The sequence below is a fragment of the Poeciliopsis prolifica genome, unplaced genomic scaffold (assembly GCF_027474105.1).
Source record: "Poeciliopsis prolifica strain line A6 unplaced genomic scaffold, Auburn_PproV2 SCAFFOLD041, whole genome shotgun sequence".
In the NCBI taxonomy this organism is placed as follows: domain Eukaryota; kingdom Metazoa; phylum Chordata; class Actinopteri; order Cyprinodontiformes; family Poeciliidae; genus Poeciliopsis; species Poeciliopsis prolifica.
This window is the reverse complement of record NW_026562416.1, coordinates 223,824-245,645: the sequence shown is the minus strand read 5'-3', so window position 1 is coordinate 245,645 and position 21,822 is coordinate 223,824. Positions and strand designations below refer to the sequence as shown.

Genomic DNA, 21,822 nt, shown 5'->3' with positions numbered 1-21,822 from the left:
TTCCTGATCACCAGGTGATCGGTTGCTGCTCTGCAAAACCAGGGTGGGAAGACATCAGCAATGACTTGGGGGGGTCAAAGGTCATCTCCTTCTGAAGTTCATCAGAACTTCCCAGCAATGTCAATCCTCAGCAGATTAATTCCAAGGTCAGAGAGTGAAGCTCAGAAATGACCAGAAAGCCTCAGAGACGGCGGAGGGAACCAGACAGGTCAGGTCAGGCTGACCAGCACGGTGGCGGAGGGGTGGTGATGTGGGCATGTTTCTGCAGAGCTGCAGCTGCTGGATCAACATTTGCATTCCATTTCATGAATTAGATACCTGGTTATTTTCTGTAAATATTGAAGTGGGCGGGTCTTCCTGTCATGTGACCTTTCAGGTTGACCTGTGAGGTCGCAGAGGTGTGACGTAACACGGCTGGGGTCGGGTTTCTGACGTTTCCTTGGTTCATCTGACCCGGTTCTGACTTCTGAGGCAGAAGTTATAAATGTCATGGCTTTATTCATCAGCCAGCTGAATATTTAGCTGGTTGAAAATTAAATATTCAATGAGAAAAAATAAGTTTTCTGTTTCAAAACTTAACATTTATCTTCAAACAAATATTTAGCTAGCAAGTTAAATATTGAGATTGCACACTAGCATGCTAGCTACGTATTTGGCTAGCATGCTAGCTAAGTATTTTGGACTTTTATAAATGTTGTAAAAACTACTGAAAATAAAGTGTTTTTCTGTGTCAGGGTGAATAAATTACTGCTGTTAGTTTTTGAAGGTGTAAATTTACAAGCCGAGAGGAAAGTCGTCGGAACCAGAGACGGTCAGGAACTGCACCGGTCCAAAACCTCATCATCGTTAGTGAACACTGGTTCTGGTTCTGAACACAAGGAAGCACTTAGCTGCGCAGTGAGCTGTGGTTATGACGCAGGTTCTGGTCGGAATATTTGGATCATCTGCAGGTCGTTAAGCCGGATTCCTGGGAGGCGATCCTGGGCTTATCTGGGTGTGTGTAGGTGTGTGTGTAGGTGTGTGTGTAGGTGTGTGTGTAGGTGTGTGTAGGTGTGTGTGTGTCTCATGTATTATTAACCTGTGCACTTAGCCTGCAGCAGTCGGTCCGGCCCGGCTCTCTGGACCCAGACAGACTGAACCTTATTTTTGGCTCCAAGGCTGCGCGCCTGGAGCTCCGGATCAGTTTTACTAGCGAGGAAGAGGAGGAGGAGGAAGGACTGAGTCACTGGGCCGGCAGCAGCAGGTGGGGGAGGGGGGAGGGCAGCACAGTTAAAGTCAGAGAGAAGTTGGCTTTTGGTTTTAAAGTGCAGGACAGCACCACACCCACAGCGCTGCTGCCCCCACCCAGCGTTCCCAGTGCTCCCCGTCCGGGTCCGTCCTCCGTACCGCGGGCCCATGCCGGCCGGACCCGCCGCCTTCCCGGCCCTGGTGGTTCTGGGTCATGTCGTCAGCCTGGTCGCCGTCTGGCGCTGGCGGCGACGGAGGGAAGGTAAGCTGCTCCTCTTCCTCCTCTTCCTCCTCTGCTGCGGCCCCCCCTCCTCCCCCTCGGCTTCCGGTTCTCCTCGGATGTTAACCCTGTAAGTGCCGGTTCCTCTGCTCGGGTCGGCTCAACCCTACTTCTCTGTTGTCATGGCGACGCACCGACCCAACCTGTTGCTGCTGTCAGACTTTGATCCAGGTGTTCCGACCCGCCCTGCAGGTGCATCTGCTCAGGTGAAGCAGGAACCTGTTTGGCGGCTCCGCAGCCACAGGTGCAGAAATTTACATCTGGCTTATCACTGCGGACACTTCCTGCTGGTTCTGTTAACTTCCTGCTGGTTCTGCTAACTTCCTGCTGGTTCTGTTAACTTCCTGCTGGTTCTGCTAACTTCCTGCTGGTTCTGCTAACTTCCTGCTGGTTCTGCTAACTTCCTACTAAGTTTATAGCTGAGCACTTTAGCATTTTTGCTAACTCTATTGGTTAGCGACCTTAGTTCTCTTAAGCTAACTTTTCCTGATAAGTTCTAGCATTAACTCTCTTGACTGTTTTGTAAACTTTCAGACTGACAAAGTTCAGAGTGTTTTGGTTTCTGACTGTTAAGAATTCGTCAACCATTGTTTATATTCATGCTCTTATTTTGAAGACTGTGTACACAGCAGGTCCACTTCCTCTCCTCGGGTTCTGTTTTTTTCTCCGAATAACTTTATTTAAAACAGAAACAAATTAAAGCATGTCCAGCAGAAATCTACTTATAATATCTATAATCCTAATATCTAAGTGGAACCAGTGTAAATTATCTGGTGCTTTAGCATTAGCTTCTGCTCAGTACCAAATTGCAGCTAATGGAAATCTTCATACTTAGCACTTTATGGGTCCGTCCAGCTAACATTTTAGTTACCATTAACCTTTAACCTGTAGAGTCAGAGGTGGATCACTGGTTGTTTCTCTGAGGTTCAGACTCTGACCTCTGACCCTGGCTGATGCTGCTGAGATGTTTTCTTCTCATAACATTTCTCAGTTTGATGGGCAGCACCAGCTGCTGCTCTGAGGTTCCTACTGCTGTGTTCCTGCCCTGACATTGTGCTAGCTCCCTGCAGAGCAGCATGATGTTAGCTTGATGTTAGCTTGATGTTAGCATGACGTCTAGGTGTTTGTGCTCTCTGAGCCTCCAGCTGCTCTTCAGATCAAACACTGAGAGCACAGCTTTTTCTCTTTTCTCAGCTGCAGGTTTGTTTGCATTTGCAGCAGCTCTGCCTGCAGCTTGAGCTGCTACTAGCTGTTAGCTGCTGGCTGTTAGCTGCTAGCGGCAGCTACAAGGTGCCTTTGCTCCAGGGTGGAGGGTGAAAGTAGGGAAAAGGGATTGAGTGTGGAGCCAGGTTTATAAAAAGCTCCTGGATCGTCACATGATGGCCGTAAGGTGAGGAGTGTTTCACAACAAACCTTCCGGCTGATCCGCAGCGCGACCTGCAGCACGACCTGCAGCACGACCTGCAGCACGACCTGCAGCGCGACCTGCAGCCAGTTACCAATTGGTCACAGAGTTTCCCCAGAAACCTGCTGAGCCCAGCAGATGGTCCACCATGTTCTTACAATGAAAGATGTGAAGTAAACAGGAAATGCAAACATATTACTGGGTAATTAAATGTAACAGAGAACATCACCAGTGAAACAATATTTAATCCACAGCTAGTCTGAAAAACATCTGATCACAAAATACAAATTCAAATGAATATTAATTATTTGCACTTGTGTTTAATCCACATTAAGGCAGCGGCTCCTTCGGCCCATAAATGATCATATTTTAACTCAGAAATGTAACATTTATTTATTGAGATGATCAATGCTGTTGAAGTTGATTTAATGGTTTCAGCATAAATTAAAATATTTTAAATTCTTTAACATTTAAATGTAAGATTTTAAGGAGCTGCTAAGTTTACTTTGTAAAAGTTCAAACTGTTTTGTTACCATAGCAACAACCTGATGCTGAGTTTGTTGACAAATATAAATTAATAAACTGTAATTAGAGCTGATAGTTTTCAGGTTGGCCAGTTAATCTACTTTAATCTCCCAGATTAAATCCAACAGAAGCTGCTAGAGGTTCTGATGTTTTAGCAGCAAGAGGGGCCCAACAGTCAGGTTCTGCCCCAACAGTCAGGTTCTGCCCACAGTCAGGTTCTGCCCCAGTCAGGTTCTGCCCCAACAGTCAGGTTCTGCCCCAACAGTCAGGTTCTGCCCCAACAGTCAGGTTCTGCCCCAACAGTCAGGTTCTGCCCCAACAGTCAGGTTCTGCCCCAACAGTCAGGTTCTGCCCCAACAGTCAGGTTCTGCCCCAGTCAGGTTCTGCCCCAACAGTCAGGTTCTGCCCCAACAGTCAGGTTCTGCCCCAACAGTCAGGTTCTGCCCAACAGTCAGGTTCTGCCCCAATCAGGTTCTGCCCCACAGTCAGGTTCTGCCCCAACGGTCAGGTTCTGCCCCAGTCAGGTTCTGCCCCACAGTCAGGTTCTGCCCCAACAGTCAGGTTCTGCCCCAGTCAGGTTCTGCCCCACAGTCAGGTTCTGCCCCAACAGTCAGGTTCTGCCCCAGTCAGGTTCTGCCCCACAGTCAGGTTCTGCCCCAACAGTCAGGTTCTGCCCCAGTCAGGTTCTGCCCCACAGTCAGGTTCTGCCCCAACAGTCAGGTTCTGCCCCAGTCAGGTTCTGCCCCACAGTCAGGTTCTGCCCCAACAGTCAGGTTCTGCCCCAGTCAGGTTCTGCCCCACAGTCAGGTTCTGCCCCAGTCAGGTTCTGCCCCAACAGTCAGGTTCTGCCCCAACAGTCAGGTTCTGCCCCAACAGTCAGGTTCTGCCCCACAGTCAGGTTCTGCCCCAACAGTCAGGTTCTGCCCCAGTCAGGTTCTGCCCCACAGTCAGGTTCTGCCCCAACAGTCAGGTTCTGCCCCAGTCAGGTTCTGCCCCAACAGTCAGGTTCTGCCCCAACAGTCAGGTTCTGCCCCAGTCAGGTTCTGCCCCAACAGTCAGGTTCTGCCCCAACAGTCAGGTTCTGCCCCAACAGTCAGGTTCTGCCCCAACAGTCAGGTTCTGCCCCAATCAGGTTCTGCCCCACAGTCAGGTTCTGCCCCAACGGTCAGGTTCTGCCCCAACAGTCAGGTTCTGCCCCAACAGTCAGGTTCTGCCCCAACAGTCAGGTTCTGCCCCAGTCAGGTTCTGCCCCAACAGTCAGGTTCTGCCCCAACAGTCAGGTTCTGCCCCAACAGTCAGGTTCTGCCCCAACAGTCAGGTTCTGCCCCAACAGTCAGGTTCTGCCCCAGTCAGGTTCTGCCCCAACAGTCAGGTTCTGCCCCAACAGTCAGGTTCTGCCCCAGTCAGGTTCTGCCCCACAGTCAGGTTCTGCCCCACAGTCAGGTTCTGCCCCAACAGTCAGGTTCTGCCCCAACAGTCAGGTTCTGCCCCAACAGTCAGGTTCTGCCCCAGTCAGGTTCTGCCCCGGGCCTCATGCAGCCTTGGACCGGCCCTGCAGGATGAGCAACAGATTGAATTCTATGCTGCTAATGTAGCTTTAGCAGCTCTAACATTTCTGTGTCCAGTTTTAATAGAGTCACAGAAACTGATTTAGTTTGTGGGATGAGATTCTCATCAACTGTCTGATGAGGTGGACAAAGCATCTGATATGGTTTGATGCATCATGTAACCAGAAAAATGATCATCAAATAATATAAACCAGCCAAAGCTGAACCTGCATGATGCGGTTAGCGCTGGTTCGCTAACCGCTAACGCTCCGGCAACAGACATGAACTGTACAGGGAAGACAGCGCCACCTGCTGGGCGGCGAGTTCAGCTGGAAACGCCTCAGGTCTGATGCTTCCTGCTTCTGTAATGGTTTAGTCAGACTGGTTTTAATGGTTTAGAGTCAGACTGGTTTTAATGGTTTAGAGTCAGACTGGTTTTAATGGTTTAGAGTCAGACTGGTTTCAATGGTTTAGAGTTAGACTGGTTTTAATGGTTTAGAGTTAGACTGGTTTCAATGGTTTAGAGTCAGACTGGTTTCAATGGTTTAGAGTCAGACTGGTTTTAATGGTTTAGAGTCAGACTGGTTTTAATGGTTTAGAGTCAGACTGGTTTTAATGGTTTAGAGTCAGACTGGTTTTAATGGTTTAGAGTCAGACTGGTTTTAATGGTTTAGAGTCAGACTGGTTTTAATGGTTTAGAGTCAGACTGGTTTTAATGGTTTAGAGTTAGACTGGTTTCAATGGTTTAGAGTCAGACTGGTTTCAATGGTTTAGAGTCAGACTGGTTTCAATGGTTTAGAGTCAGACTGGTTTTAATGGTTTAGAGTCAGACTGGTTTTAATGGTTTAGAGTCAGACTGGTTTTAATGGTTTAGAGTCAGACTGGTTTTAATGGTTTAGAGTCAGACTGGTTTCAATGGTTTAGAGTCAGACTGGTTTTAATGGTTTAGAGTCAGACTGGTTTTAATGGTTTAGAGTCAGACTGGTTTCAATGGTTTAGAGTCAGACTGGTTTCAATGGTTTAGAGTCAGACTGGTTTTAATGGTTTAGAGTCAGACTGGTTTTAATGGTTTAGAGTCAGACTGGTTTTAATGGTTTAGAGTCAGACTGGTTTCAATGGTTTAGAGTCAGACTGGTTTCAATGGTTTAGAGTCAGACTGGTTTTAATGGTTTAGAGTCAGACTGGTTTCAATGGTTTAGAGTCAGACTGGTTTCAATGGTTTAGAGTCAGACTGGTTTTAATGGTTTAGAGTCAGACTGGTTTTAATGGTTTAGAGTCAGACTGGTTTCAATGGTTTAGAGTCAGACTGGTTTTAATGGTTTAGAGTCAGACTGGTTTCAATGGTTTAGAGTCAGACTGGTTTTAATGGTTTAGAGTCAGACTGGTTTTAATGGTTTAGAGTCAGACTGGTTTCAATGGTTTAGAGTCAGACTGGTTTTAATGGTTTAGAGTCAGACTGGTTTCAATGGTTTAGAGTCAGACTGGTTTTAATGGTTTAGAGTCAGACTGGTTTTAATGGTTTAGAGTCAGACTGGTTTTAATGGTTTAGAGTCAGACTGGTTTTAATGGTTTAGAGTCAGACTGGTTTTAATGGTTTAGAGTCAGACTGGTTTTAATGGTTTAGAGTCAGACTGGTTTCAATGGTTTAGAGTCAGACTGGTTTTAATGGTTTAGAGTCAGACTGGTTTCAATGGTTTAGAGTCAGACTGGTTTCAATGGTTTAGAGTCAGACTGGTTTTAATGGTTTAGAGTCAGACTGGTTTTAATGGTTTAGAGTCAGACTGGTTTTAATGGTTTAGAGTCAGACTGGTTTTAATGGTTTAGAGTCAGACTGGTTTCAATGGTTTAGAGTCAGACTGGTTTTAATGGTTTAGAGTCAGACTGGTTACAATGGTTTAGAGTCAGACTGGTTTTAATGGTTTAGAGTCAGACTGGTTTTAATGGTTTAGAGTCAGACTGGTTTCAATGGTTTAGAGTCAGACTGGTTTTAATGGTTTAGAGTCAGACTGGTTTTAATGGTTTAGAGTTAAAGTCTCTGAGGATCAGGAGGTTTGTTTGTCTCAGCATTAAGTCTGATTATCTTTAATCCGGCCAGGAAGCCACATTCATTAGCCTGGTTCTGGATCTGGTTGTGGATCTCTACGACGCTTTGGATCAGAACCGGGTCGGGTTTGATTCAGTGCTGCTGAGCTCAATCCCCCTGGATTAGAGCGTTAATCCCAGACTAGCAGGTCTGGAAGCATTTTGTCTCTGGTAATTCAACCATCAACCAAAACACAAACTAAGTTCAGCGACTCTTGATGAGCGGAGCTTCAGCTGGTCCAGAACCAGTTTGGTTTAACTGGACCCAGTAAGGTCAGTTGGTTTCATGAACCCTCAGCCATGCAGCTGCTTGTGGGTCATAATGGAGCCGCTGCTGGATCGGTTCTGGACGGAGAGCAGATCCAGCTCCGGCTCTGAATGGATCCTCTGTGATCCAGACTTTGGGCGCGGCTCATTTTCATACCATCTGAATGTTTTTCGAGCCGCAGAGCCGAACTGGACACGGTGGAAATATGGCGTCACTGTCAAACCTGCAGGAAGCTCAGAGTGAAGCTGCGCAGACGAAGCCATGAAACGCGCAGCTTTGCGCAGCCAGAATGTCAGTCAGAGTGAAGGATGGCGCAAAGTTGCGCAAGGAGCAGCGCAAACAAGAATGATTTATGGCGCAGCTGCTGCGGCTTTCAGGGTTTATTAGCGGAGGTTTGGAAACTAAAGTATGCGCAGAAGGAGCTAATCTGTGGCCGCTCTGCGCAGGCCCAGAACAATAAAAGCAGGTCTGCTCCGGGTTCTGGTTCCGGACGGTTGTGTAACACGAGAGAGGCTCGGAAAACTCTGGCGGGGTGGTAGTGGGAGTGTGTACACACGCACGCGGGGCGCGGCGCGGCGCGGCTTGCATCCCGGGGAGGAACTCGGTGGGCCGGCCTTCAGTGCAACCCGACCCGCTCCCTCCGCTCCGTCCTCCTGGCTCCGTGAAAGGACGGGCAGAACCTGCGGGGCCGGCCCAATCCACGCAGCAGGGGAGCGGCTCCAGCAGCTTGACGCGCCGCGCCGCCGCGCACACTCTTGATGGCCGCAGCGGAGGACTCGGTTCTGGCCGCGGTACCGGCCTGCCCCGCCGCTCTACAGCGGGACTTTCGGTACCGACGGACCGACTTCATCCACGAGATGCGGTGCGAGGACGTGGGCTTCCACCTGTACAGCCAGATGTGCTGCGCAGGTAGGTAGAGGGTAGGGGGGGAGGGCGGGTGGGTCCGCTTCATCTGGGTCTGATGGACGGAACCAGCGAACTACTAACGGAGCCTCTTTATGGACCAGAACCAGTCAGAACCGGTTCAGTTTTGTTTTCTTCCAAAGTTTAAAGAAATTTTTTTTCTGGTCTGACCTTTGAACCCTGGCTGAGGGTCTGGTGCTGCTCTGATGAAGCCGGTTTGGACCAGAACCGCCTCTGGACTCTGCTGCGTTTCAGTGGCTGTTGCCATGGAAACCACATGTTCCAGATGTCGGGCTGGAGGAGTTATTGTACATATTCCAGATTATGTGTAATCTGCTCTGTGGGCTCGGCCAGCAGAGGGAGCCAGAGAGCGAATGGGTGGCTCTGATTGATCATCTCCAGATGAGCGGATGATTTATTCCTCATCTCATCGTTTGCTTTCTGTGCAGCCTTGGTGGTCATGTGGAGCGGCGCCGAGCTGTCAGTGTGTTAGCTGCTATCAGAGGGAACTCAGGGCGGAGCAGCACAGACTGCAGAGGAGCGGCTCCATTTGTCAAAGAGATTTACTTCAGAAAACAAACTTCATATCTGATCAATATCGTCTATACAGATTCAATGTACTGATCAATACTCCAGTTATCATGAATAAATTTAGCCTTCATTTAAAGGAGCTCGGTGTTTCGCCAGCGTTCAGTTTTCTGACAGTCGGTTTCTCATCTGTGGAGAATAAAAGCTGAATGTTTGCTTCAGTTGATTATTGATTATTGATTCAACCTGCACAATCTGAGAGGTTTCACATTTCACCGTTTATCCTCGGACCCAGTAGGACCGACCCGGCACCACGTCTCCCTGCCCACGGTGAGAATACGTCTGTGAAGGAAGCATTCTGTGACCGTCTGGCTGATAAAGGCCCGGTCAGCGGTCCGGCCCGGTCAGCCGGGTCCGGCCCGGTCAGCCGGGTCCGGCCCGGTTGTTCGCCCTGGAGAGGAGCTTTCACGCTCACCTGGTAACTAGCGCAGCACGTGTTTTTATTTAGTTTTATTTGTTGGGGCGACACGATGCTCATCAACGCTTTGGCTTCTTGAAGTCGGGTTGAGTTTCTGCACGGAGATCAGAACAGACGCAAAATGAAAGAGCTATTAAAGCTATTAAAATGAACGTCCCGTTTGTCCCCCTACATCCAGCTGCAGGATGCAGCACCATGCAGCATCATGCAGCATCATGCAGCACCATGCAGCATCATGCAGCACCATGCAGCATCATGCAGCACCATGCAGCATCATGCAGCACCATGCAGCATCATGCAGCACCATGCAGCACCATGCAGCACCATGCAGCACCATGCAGCATCATGCAGCACCATGCAGCATCATGCAGCACCATGCAGCATCATGCAGCACCATGCAGCATCATGCAGCATTATGCAGCATCATGCAGCACCATGCAGCATCATGCAGCACCATGCAGTACCATGCAGCACCATGCAGCATCATGCAGCACCATGCAGCACCATGCAGCATAATGCAGCACCATGCAGCATCATGCAGCACCATGCAGCATAATGCAGCACCATGCAGGGCCCATCCAAGGCTGAATGAGGCCTGGAGCAGAATTTGACTTTAACAAAAGCAAATAATTGATAATTGATATGTATTTTAATATGTATTCATTAATATGTATTTATTGTTTTTAAGATTTTATAGTTGTGGATTCACTGCGACAGGCTGGCGACCTGTCCAGGTGACCCCGCCTCTCGCCCCAAATGTCTCGGGGTGAGGCAGCAGCAGGTTCCGACCCCACAGGGGTCAGAGTGTGAGCACATGGATGGATGGATGTGGGTTTAATGTCTTCCAGTATCATTATTACCCAGTAATATTTCACGTTTCCTGCCAATTTCTTATAAAACAAAATCCCGATGGACCGCCGTGGGCAGAACCGGTTCTGTTTCACTACTTGCTGCACTGAACGGTGATGAAGGTCAGATCATCATCATCACTCTGTTTATAGTTTCCTGGCAACACAACAGATGTCAAGATGGCTGCCCTTCCTTCAGTATCTCCATCTTCAGACTCCGCCTCCTGTGATCCAAACAGCCAATCAGCTTCCACACGGAGCTGCTTTTCACAGAATAATATAAACGTAAATAAAGACTCTGTTTTCTCTGAGATTGGCCCCGCCCCTCGGTCTGCAGGTGGAGATTGGCCCCGCCCCTCGGTCTGCAGGTGGAGATTGACCCCGCCCCCTCGCTCTGTTAGTTTCCCAGAATGCCCTGCAGCAACTCATTCCTCTCATTCCTCCCTCCATCATGTGTGATCCAGATGGTATTACCCAGCATTCAATGCTGCTCCGGTCCAAAGCATCCTGTGTGCGGCGGCGCTGCAATCTGGACCCATAAATCATCAGAAACTCGTTCAGCTCAGCACTGACTCAGCAATAATCTTTCAGATCTGGATCTTTGATTATTCAGCAGAACTTGAAACCAGCAGACGTTTCCATTTCTCCGATGGTTCTGGTTCTGGTCAAAGACACGAAGTTCTGCTGAGGAATGTTTACCTGATGAAGCTCTCAGGTTCCGACACGTCGCTTCGCTCTGCAGGAATCCCAAACATCTGCTGCTCCATGCCGCTGCAGGACCTGGTTCTGGTTCTGGATCTGATTGTTCTGGTGATGAGCCCGGTTTGGATGGGAACCTTCATTACCCGATGGCTCCAGAACCGGCCTGACACCCTGAGGTTCTGATCCACTGGGCGTCTGACCAGGCTGAGAGAATCTGGTCTGATATTGAAACAAACTTCGCAACATCATGTCCAGACCGACCAATAGGAACGCTCACCGTTCGCACAACGACCAATAGGAACGCTCACCGTTCGCACAACGACCAATAGGAACGCTCACCGTTCGCACAACGACCAATAGGAACGCTCACCGTTCGCACAACGACCAATAGGAACGCTCACCGTTCGCACAACGACCAATAGGAACACTCACCGTTCGCACAACGACCAATAGGAACTCCTCTTTGCATCGTCCCGCCCTCAAAAGTGTGAAACAGAAAATGTAAAAGACAGAAAAAGAAAATATGAAATTCATAAAACTTGATCTCAAAAATATAAATAACATAAAACGAGATTTTATTTTACTAGAGAATAAAATGTGTAAATGTAGCTTCAGCTGTCAAACATTAACAGCTCAAAACTTATTTTATTATTCTTCCAACTTTCATTCTTTAAATACATTTTGTGTTTCCTTGGGGCGTCTGGGTCAGCCCGGTGGGCGGGGCCAATAGGAGTAGGAGTGGGGCCAGTAGGGGCGGGGCAAATAAGGGCCGGGCCAATAGGGGCGGGGCAAATAAGGGCCGGGCCAATAGGGCGGGGCAAATAAGGGCCGGGCCAATAGGGGCGGGGCTCACAGGGCAGGGCCAATGCCAGGCTGTGCTGAGCAGCAGCAGGCCTGCAGGGAGAGGAGCTGAGAGTCTGGATCAGTGAGCTGCTGCTTTGCCAGGCGCAGCGGATCAGAACCATGGAGGCCCGGTTCTGGAGTGACTCGTCAGACGGCAGCGATGGCGTCTTTCTAGAGGAGCCGTTCTACCATGGCATGCTGCGGGCCACCGACCACAGGAAGGGTAGGAATACTTTCTGCTTCCAGCTGCAGGGTTGGCCCGCTGCTCTGGTTCTGGTTCTGGTTCTGCAGTGGTCAGAACCAGAACCAGAACCTGCCCAGACACGCCCTCTGTTCTCCTGTCAGGAAAGTCTGTTTCTGCCTCAGGAGAAAAGTTCTGATCCCAACAGAGAGGAATTTAGCTGCTGAAGCAGAAAAGCGATGATGAGACGTTTCTTCTGGGGTTTCAGATCCCAGTCAGAGTTTCTTGAATCAAACTGGACTAACTGGTGGTTTTCTCTCTGGTTCTGGTTCTGGATATTTCTCAGCCTCTCTCAGTAGGGAATCCTGCAGACTGATGATTGTTCTTCATTCTCAGCTTCATCACTTCTGTGTTTAGAAAGTTGTGAGCTTGTCAGTGAGTCATCAGCGTGGTGCCAGCCTGAATCGGGTCGGCGCCACGAGTCGTTGCTCAGTTCCCTCTGATTACTTCTGCTTCCTGTAATCTGACCATCATCTGATGGAGAGCGGAGGAAACTGCTTGGCTGCGCAGTCGCAGCAGGAGAAACTGCAGCTGGTTCATGAAAACCTGAAACAAGCAGATTCCTGCAGGGTGGGACACACACTCTTTGGTTCTGATCGGGTTATTCACAGAATCCAACCTTTGACCTCTGGTCCTGACTATTCCTTTGGTTCTGAGTAATAAACGATTTTAACCAATCTGCTTTAATAAAGTTTGTTTTGGTCTGTGGCCTGTACAGATGGCACTGAGCGAGACGTAAACGCTCCACAACGTCTGACGCAGAGGTTGGTTCGATTGGCCAATAGGGTTACCCTTACCCTGACATGGGCCATATCAGCAACCACCCAGGGCGTTATCTTGTTCGGGGCGACATGAGACCTCTGCAGATTGAGGCACAGAGATGGAAGCAAAGCAGAAGAAAGAAGAATTTTAATTGATAATCATAATTTATTTAATATACAGGGTGGTCTCACTCTTAAGCCTCCCTGGCAAGGTCTATTCAGGGGTCCTGGAGAAGAGGGTCTGTCTGATAGTCGAGCCTCGGATTCAGGAAGACCAGTGTGGTTCTGGTTCTGGTCGTGGAACAGTGGACCAGCTCTACACCCTCAGCAGGGTCCTGGAGGGTTCTGGGAGTTCGCCCAACCGGTCCACATGTATTTTGTGGACTTGGAGAAGACTGTGTCCCTGCGGGGGGTTCTCCGGGAGTCTGGGGTACCGGGTCCTTTGATACGGGCTGTCAGGTCCCTGGATGACCGATGTCAGAGCCTGGTCCGCATTGCCAGCAATAAGTCGGGCTCGTTCCCGGTGAGGGTTGGACTCTGCCAGGGCTGCCCTTTGTCACCGATTCTGTTCATTACTTTCATGGACAGAATCTGTAGAGCAGCCGAGGTGATGAGGGGATCCGATTTGGTGACCTTAGGATCCATCTCTGCTTTTTGCGGATGATGTGGTCCTGTTGGCTCCATCGGGTCGTGACCTGCAGGGTTCACTGGAGCGGTTTGCAGCTCGGTGTGAAGCGGCCGGGATGAGGATCAGTCTGAGGCCATGGTCTTTAGCCATGGTCTTTAGCCATGGTCTTTAGCCATGGTCTTTAGCCATGGTCTTTAGCCATGGTCTTTAGCCATGGTCTTTAGCCATGGTCTTTAGTCATGGTCTTTAGCCATGGTCTTTAGCCATGGTCTTTAGCCATGGTCTTTAGTCATGGTCTTTAGCCATGGTCTTTAGCCATGGTCTTTAGCCATGGTCTTTAGCCATGGTCTTTAGCCATGGTCTTTAGCCAGGGTCTTTAGCCATGGTCTTTAGTCATGGTCTTTAGCCATGGTCTTTAGTCATGGTCTTTAGCCAGGGTCTTTAGCCAGGGTCTTTAGCCATGGTCTTTAGCCATGGTCTTTAGCCATGGTCTTTAGTCATGGTCTTTAGCCATGGTCTTTAGCCATGGTCTTTAGCCATGGTCTTTAGTCATGGTCTTTAGCCAGGGTCTTTAGCCAGGGTCTTTAGCCATGGTCTTTAGCCATGGTCTTTAGTCATGGTCTTTAGCCAGGGTCTTTAGCCATGGTCTTTAGTCATGGTCTTTAGCCAGGGTCTTTAGCCATGGTCTTTAGTCATGGTCTTTAGCCATGGTCTTTAGTCATGGTCTTTAGCCAGGGTCTTTAGCCAGGGTCTTTAGCCATGGTCTTTAGCCATGGTCTTTAGCCATGGTCTTTAGTCATGGTCTTTAGCCAGGGTCTTTAGCCAGGGTCTTTAGCCATGGTCTTTAGCCAGGGTCTTTAGCCATGGTCTTTAGCCATGGTCTTTAGCCATGGTCTTTAGCCATGGTCTTTAGCCGGAAAAGGGTAGAGTGTCTTCTCCGGGTCGAGGGGGGATGTCCTGCCCCAAGTGGAGGAGTTCAAGTATGTGGGAACGCCTTGAGATTTCCCTGGAGGAGCTGGAACAAGTGGCTTGGAGAGGGAAGTCTGAGCCTCCCTTCTGAAGCTGCTGACCCTGTGACCCGACCCGGATAAGATGGATGGATGAATTTATTTCAACTTATTTCAAGCATTTAATATCGAGGTGTGTCGATGGGAATGTGAATCTTTCAGATCATCTTGAGAAGCTGCTCACATTGGTCATGTTTCACATTCCATTGCGTCACGTAGCGCCGGACTCGCTCTGGGGTTCGGTGTCTTGACAGCAACACCATCTGTTGCTCAACTGGTCGGTTCTGTTGGATCTTCTCTTTACGATGCTTACGTGCTGCCGACCTCGTCCCCTTGAGCAGCAATAAGGAACTGAACTGATTCTGTGACTGGTGTTTCCACAGATGAACGGGACCGGGTCCAGAAGAAGACCTTCACTAAGTGGGTCAACAAGCACCTGATGAAGGTAAGACGATCCGGCTTTGATGAATAATCTGAGATTTAGGGACAGAATCGTCTCTTAGGGTTCTTGCTGCTGGTATTAAGGCTGACCAGGCGTCATGCAGATGGTCCACCATGTTCTTACAATGAAAGATGTGAAGTAAACAGGAAATGCAAACATATTACTGGGTAATTAAATGTAACAGAGAACATCACCAGTGAAACAATATTTAATCCACAGCTAGTCTGAAAAACATCTGATCACAAAATACAAATTAATAAACTGTAATTATAACTTATTGTTTTTATGTTGGCCAGTTAATCTGCTTTAAACTCCCAGATTAAATCCAACAGAAGCTGCTAGAGGTTCTGATGTTCTAGCAGCAAGAGGTAGAAGCAACCTGTAGAGGCAACGTGTGGAGGCAACATCAGTCTAGTCAAAGTTGGTGAGGTGTGAACACTCGTCAACCTCTGACCTCTGGTCCTCTGTGTCCATCTGCGTATATTCTGGTTCGGTTTCAATGTGAACGCCAAGCGGACCACAGACCGTTCCACAAGCAGGAAGTGGACCAGAATCCCCTGTGCTGTAGCACAGGGGATTCTGGGTAATTACAACCCTAGCTAACATGCTAGCCTAGCGCTAGCAGCAGAAATGGCTCCTGGTCTTCAGCCAAAGACTAAAGAGAAATCACTAAACTCTGACGCCTCCATCTTGGTTCATCTGGTGAAACAGGAAGTTGCTCTCAGTGTCTTCAGAGGTTTTAGTGTCATTTCCTTCAGTGGTTGTTGGTGCAGCGCCCCCACAGGCCAGGAGGGGAACAGGCTGGTCTGACTCAGCCACAGCAGCTGGAGGTTCTGTTCCAGATGTTCTGGTTCCAGTAGAACCGGGTCGACCAGACTGAAGGAGGAAAACATCCTGAAACCCGGAACAGCTTCTGTCTCTCAGCAACCAGCACAGCAAACGTTTCAAATCTGGACCTGAGTCCTGCCTCACAGCTTCATGCTGTTAAAGTCCAGCTGAGTTTAATCAGTTCAGCCCTGAAGTTCAAATGAGCTCCAGAGTTGTTCTGGTTCCTCAACCACTAGCAGAACCAGACTCCATCTGCTCACAATGAAGTCCAGACCAGCCGGCTGTTTCTGCATGCGGCCCGCTCCCACCTGGATCCGCTTTAGGATCTGGACCAGAAGGCCTCCGTTCCACTTCTCTGTCTCGTCTTGTTTCTTTGGACAAACGCTAAACATGAACAGGAAGCGCTAACGTTACAGCTAGGCTAATCTGCAGTCAGGGCCAAACGGACCTGAACAATAGAGGATTGTTAAAAACCCCACAGTTTCTACTGCTCTTGTGTGTGTGTGTGTGTGTGTGTGTGTGTGTGTGTGTGTGTGTGTGTGTGTGTGTGTGTGTGTGTGTGTGTGTGTGCGTGTGCAGGTGTGTGTGTGTGTGCAGGTGTGCGTGTGTGTGTGGGTGTGTGTGCGTGTGTGTACAGTGTGTGTGTGTGTGCGTGCAGGTGTGTGTGTGTGTGTGTGTGTGTGTGTGTGTTTGTGTGCAGGTGTGTGTGTGTGTGTGTGTTTGTGTGCAGGTGTGTGTGGGTGTGTGTGTGTGTGCAGGTGTGTGTGTGTGTGTGTGTGTGTGTGTGTGTGTGCAGGTGTGTGTGTGCGTGTGTGTGTGTGTGTGTGTGTGGTGTGTGTGTGTGTGTGTGTGTGTGTGTGTGTGTGCGTGTGTGTGTGTGTGTGTGTGTGTGTGTGTGTGTGTGTGTGTGTGTGCAGGTGTGTGTGTGCGTGTGTGTGTGTGTGTGTGTGCAGGTGTGTGTGTGTGTGTGTGTGTGTGCAGGTGTGCGTGTGTGTGTGTGTGTGTGTGTGTGTGTGTGTGTGTGTGTGTGTGTGTGTGTGTGTGTGTGTGTGTGTGCGTGTGTGTGTGTGTGTGTGTGTGTGTGCGTGTGTGTGTGTGTGTGCGTGTGTGTGTGTGTGTGTGTGTTTGTCTTGCCGTTTCAGAAAGAAAAACCTTTTGGAAAGTTGACTGTTTCATGGAAACATTTTGTCAGCACTGAGCTCCAACGTTTCTTCTTCTACCAGAGGAAAAAAAATCAGCAGAATTGAAATATTTTCAGTTTCTTGTTGTGGAACAAAAGTGCATCAAATTTGGTGAAAACCTCCTGATCCTGCTGAGGTTTTTCGGGAGTTTCGGCTGCAGCAGTTGCAGCTCACATCTCGGACTTTACCTGAAGTTTTCAGGCTGATCTGGAACAGAAACACTGGCTGCGCTTTCATTTCCACGAGGTTCTCCATCTTCTCACAGGAAACTGTTTCTTCTCTCCATCCTCTCCCCTTCCTCCTGCCTCCATCCCTCTTTCCCATCAGCACTGGAAGGCCGAGGTAGGACCCGGTCACTCCTCCCTGCATGTCTGCCTCTCCTGACCCGCCTAACCTCCCTCTTTTCCTGCTGTCTAATATCTTCAGGAGAATTTCCTGCAGTTTTGTTTCATTTATCCACTGAAGATGAGAAGCTGAACCGTAAATGAAGCATAAAAATCTACTTAGTTTCTCCTTTCCTGGAGTCAGACGTAGAGCTGTGATTTAATCTGAGTCCGTTTTTAATTTGTCCGTCTATTAAAACTCTAAAATCAGTTTGAATTTTATTGAGTTTGATTTGCTTTTTGTGACATTAGTTCCTTCATGTCTTTGAGTGATTAACAAATTCAACTAGACAAATAACTGTCTAGTTGGAGTCTAGTTTGTTTTTGTTGATCAGCGTCGAGGCTGTGAATATATTTGAGCTAATAGCCATCAGTGTTCAGTCGCATCATGTTTGAAGCTGTGATGAGACAGTTAATAACAGGGTAATAACAGGTTAGTTAATAACAAGTTAGTTAATAACAGGGTAATAACAGGTTAGTTAATAACAGGTTAGTTAATAACAGGTTAGTTGATAACAGGGTAATAACAGGTTAGTTAATAACAGGGTAATAACAGGTTAGTTAATAACAGGGTAATAACAGGTTAGTTAATAACAGGGTAATAACAGGTTAGTTAATAACAGGGTAATAACAGGTTAGTTAATAACAGGGTAATAACAGGTTAATGACCTGTCACCTGTCTTGTGACAGGCCCAGCGCCATGTTACCGACCTCTATGAAGACCTGAGGGACGGACACAACCTGATCTCCCTGCTGGAGGTCCTGTCTGGAGAGACCTTGGTGAGTGTCCCCCGGTGTCTCTTTTCCCCTGTCCCCTTGTTGTCTTTGTCCCATGGTGTCTCTGTCCCCCGGTGTCTCTTTTCCCCTGTGTCTTTGTCCCCTTGTTGTCTTTGTCCCATGGTGTCTCTGTCCCCTTGTTGTCTCTGTCCCCCGGTGTCTGTCCCTGGTGCCTCTGTCCTCTTGTTGCAGGGGTGGGCACTCCAGGTCCTCGAGGGCCGGTCTCCTGCAACTTTTAGATGTGTCTCTACTTCAACACACCTGAGTCAAACACTGAGGTCATTAGCAGGACTCTGGAGAACTTGATTGCATTTAGGAGGTGATTCAGCTGCTGGATTCAGCTGTGTTGGATCAGGGAGACAACCAAGAGTTGCAGGACACCGGCCCTCGAGGACCAGGAGTGCCCCCCCCTGTCTTGTTGTGTCTGTCCCCCGGTGTCTTTGTCCCATGGTGTTTCTGTCCCCCAGTGTCCCCCTGTGTCCCCCGTCAGCAGCGGCCCTGTCTCCATGTCTGCATGTCTTGTTTATCTGTTCAGGTCCTGCTGAGGCTGAGCTCACGTTGAAACACTAATTTCATTTCTGGCTTCCATCTTGTAACCGTTCTGCACTTCTCTTTCTTTGTTTGAGCCTTTTTCTTTCCTTTCTTCTAACTGCTGTCTGCTTACCCTGACCTCTGACCTCTGCCTTCCCTTCTCGCGACGCTCCGGCTGTAGCCGAGGGAGCGCGACGTTGTGAGGATCGTGCGGTTGGTGAGTGGCGCCTGGACTGCAGGTGGGAGGCGGGCGTGGCATGCGCCACCACCAGGTGGCGGCCTGCCGGTTGTTGCATGTTGGCCGTCACCCCAAACCCCCATCCTCACCGTCCTCTGATCACTGGCGATGTTAGAGGGTCAAAGGTCGACTCAGATGATACCGGAAGATCAAATCACAAATAAAACGAGCAGAACAAAAAAACTCGATGAGAAATATTGATGCTAATTTACAATTTCTGCTGCTGATTTTAATCCAAAACTGAAAAATGACCATCAGTGTATTTGAAATTAAGATATTAAGAAACAATGAGATGAATGAGGCAATATGAATATTTTCATTGTATTTTAATTGATGTCTTTCTTTTGGTTTTAGAATATACCAAAATATATTTGATATTGTTTGTATAATTATTATTTTCTGCTTTCTGAACTCAGTTGAAATGTTCTGATTTAACAGGTGATTTTGTTTTTGAAAATTGTTTCTTCCTTTTTCCACTTTGAATTATGTGAAATTAATAAAAGATGCTTGCACCTTTCTGAAGAAAATAGAAATGAAAAGCTGTTGAATAAACCAAGTAAACTCAATTTAGTGTCAGATTGTGGCTGAAAGCGGCGGTGAAGTTCAGCCATACGCTGATGATGTTCTTCTTTATTTCACCAAATTCAAAAATGTTCCATCATTTACAGGATCTAGAGAAACTAGTTCTACCACAGACATCTCAACCCTTCATCATAGGGCTATGATAATAATGATGTTAATGTGAGATCATTATTATTATGATTGAGTTGTGCAGCTCTGAGACGCTCGGGTCCAGCTGTAACTTCTTCTGCAGTCGCTTAGAGCTGCTGGTTTCCAACCCGTGATCTGGAGTCTGTTTCTCATGCATCTTCATGCTGTCACCCGCAGACATCTTGGCTCCATCTGTGACGCATCTCTGGGTCAGATCTGACCACAAACATGCAGCGTTTCACCTCTGACCTCCAGCACCATGACTAACATAGTTGTTAGCATAGCTAGCCACTGGACCATGGAGATTTGTCTCAGTGTGTCCTCTGTGGTCTCTTGCAGCCGCGGGAGAAGGGCCGAATGCGCTTCCACAAGCTGCAGAACGTCCAGATCGCTCTGGACTTCCTCAAGCACAGACAGGTGAGGGACGTTCTGGACAGACGGCATCCTCGTCTCCCTAGCCCTGACCCCGACCTCGGCCCCTTTTTCAGGTCAAACTGGTTAACATCAGAAATGATGACATCGCAGATGGAAACCCGAAGCTGACCCTGGGCCTCATATGGACCATCATCCTTCACTTCCAGGTAATCCAGGAGAATTACAACACAATTACCTAACCCTCCAGATTTGTTTGGCTTTCTTGTGATAAAATGTTTTTACATTTGTTGCGATTCCCTGGTGATAAATCTGTGCAGCCGTCCTTCGCTCACCTTTTATTCCTGGTAAACGAGAAGCCGCTGGCCTCCAAATGGCGAGTAGTTGGTTTTTTCCTGCGTTGATAAAAATACTGAAGGTGTTTTCCTGCTTCAGAGAGGCTGAAAGCGATGGTAGAGGTGCAGAAACCTCTTAGGGGAGTTTGAGGCCAGGCAGCTCAGTGAGGCTGTTCGGAGACCAGACTTTGGTTTCCTGGTTTTCACTCAGCTGTCCTCACGAGACCAGACGTTTCGCAAATCGCACCACCGAAGTGTTTTCTACGTTTCCATTTCATCCCATTTTCTGTGAAAGTGAAAAAAACGCCGTTTCCCTGAGCTGCACCTGAACTTGGGTTTCTAAACGGCAGCCGACTTCCTGCCTGGAGGAAGCGCCGGTTCTGGTGTCGACCCGCAGCTCCAGTCAGGCTGCCGGGAAAGATCCAGAAATGCAGAGTGATGAGTCCCAAACCTAAAACGGATCAGAAGATTTTAGAGGTTCTGTTGGAGAACCGGTCCAACATGGCTGCCAACATGGCTGCCAACATGGCTGCTTCGGCTTCGCTCCCAGGTCCGGTTCGGGTTTGGGGTCATTGTGCACCCAGCCAGGCTCAGGGTTTCCTCCTTTCCCATCGGCTCCGCCCTTCCTGTTTTCCTAATAAAATGATGAGTTGTGCTCTGACTCAGCCACGCCGGTTGGGAGCGGCTGCAGGAGATCATCCCGGTCGCCAGGACTTTCTGGATCTCTGCAAACAGAAAGTCTGCAGGTTTCAGCACTTGGTCAAATAAACTGATGGATGAAAATGTTTTGAAGCTGCAGCCAGAAACTGATAATTAGACCCAAACTGAGAGTTTCAGATGTTACATGTCATTGCAGGGATTAAACTGGTTCCAGAAGCTCAGAGTCCTGGAAAAACCTCAGAAATGTTCCGTTGGGATTCTCGTGTGACTCAGAGTTTTTCCTCCCAGCACCAATAAAACTTTCCCGTCTCTCGGTCCAGCAGCCATTAGCTGCTGCCTGCGGGTGCATTAAACGCTGCAGCTTGGAAAACAAAGCCCACATTCTCACACTTCCAGGTTCTGTTTGGTTCTGAGTCATCACAGATTTATGGGCGTCATGAGTTCTGGAAAGGTTGGACTGGATCATAAATAACTGAAAACCAGATGAAGACGGAGGGAGAACCGTTCGGAGTGCCAAACGATTTCAAACTGCAGATTTAAAGTGAAAATCTGAAGCTTTAAATCTTTCCCCATGTAAATCATTGACTTCTGGTCTGTGGACAGTAGAACTGCAATGCTTCAGTCTGAATTCCTCGTTTCTCCTGTTCTGAGGCGTTTTACAGAAACTCCGTTTTTAAATGTCAAGGAGACATTTTCACCCTCCAGGTTCCACTTTGGCCATTTCTGTAGTTTAGTAGCAGCGATTATCTACTGGCAGAGAAACTTTCTACATGTTGGAGCCAGAGTCTGAGCCAGAACCTGCAGAACCCGCAGAACCTGCAGAACCCACAGAACCGCACATTCACATGAACACATGGCAGTGATGGTGTGACTGGATTTCCTCCCTCTGCATCCACACCAACTACCTACAATATGATGTTGAACTGCAGCCCATGCATGTCGGACAGCTACTCAAATATTAATGCTGCCACAATGGCAGTGCTGTGTTGTATTAAACGAAGCCTCGACATAATGAAGGAGTTAGCTAACGGAACGTCAAGGACGTCACCCAATGCATTTGGGTCATTTTTGTTCCCCGAGACAAAAACAGC

The 21,822-nt window shown here is 48.4% G+C and overlaps 1 protein-coding gene across 5 annotated transcripts in view; it reads left to right on the top strand.

Annotated features, from left to right (window-relative positions):
- The window catches only part of pleca (plectin a), a 62,855-nt gene that overhangs the window by 17,672 nt on the left and 23,361 nt on the right, over window positions 1–21,822 (top strand). For 2 of the 5 annotated variants that reach the window (XM_055055094.1, XM_055055093.1), the window contains exons 3-8: window positions 14,657–14,718; window positions 17,052–17,066; window positions 17,798–17,887; window positions 18,597–18,632; window positions 19,704–19,781; window positions 19,853–19,945. In XM_055055094.1, the coding sequence (XP_054911069.1) occupies window positions 14,657–14,718; window positions 17,052–17,066; window positions 17,798–17,887; window positions 18,597–18,632; window positions 19,704–19,781; window positions 19,853–19,945 (374 nt within the window). Of the gene's footprint in view, window positions 1–7,817; window positions 8,244–11,694; window positions 11,860–14,656; window positions 14,719–17,051; window positions 17,067–17,797; window positions 17,888–18,596; window positions 18,633–19,703; window positions 19,782–19,852; window positions 19,946–21,822 lie in introns of those variants that run through there. The other 3 variants (XM_055055096.1, XM_055055098.1, XM_055055095.1) reach the window with 3 other exon arrangements.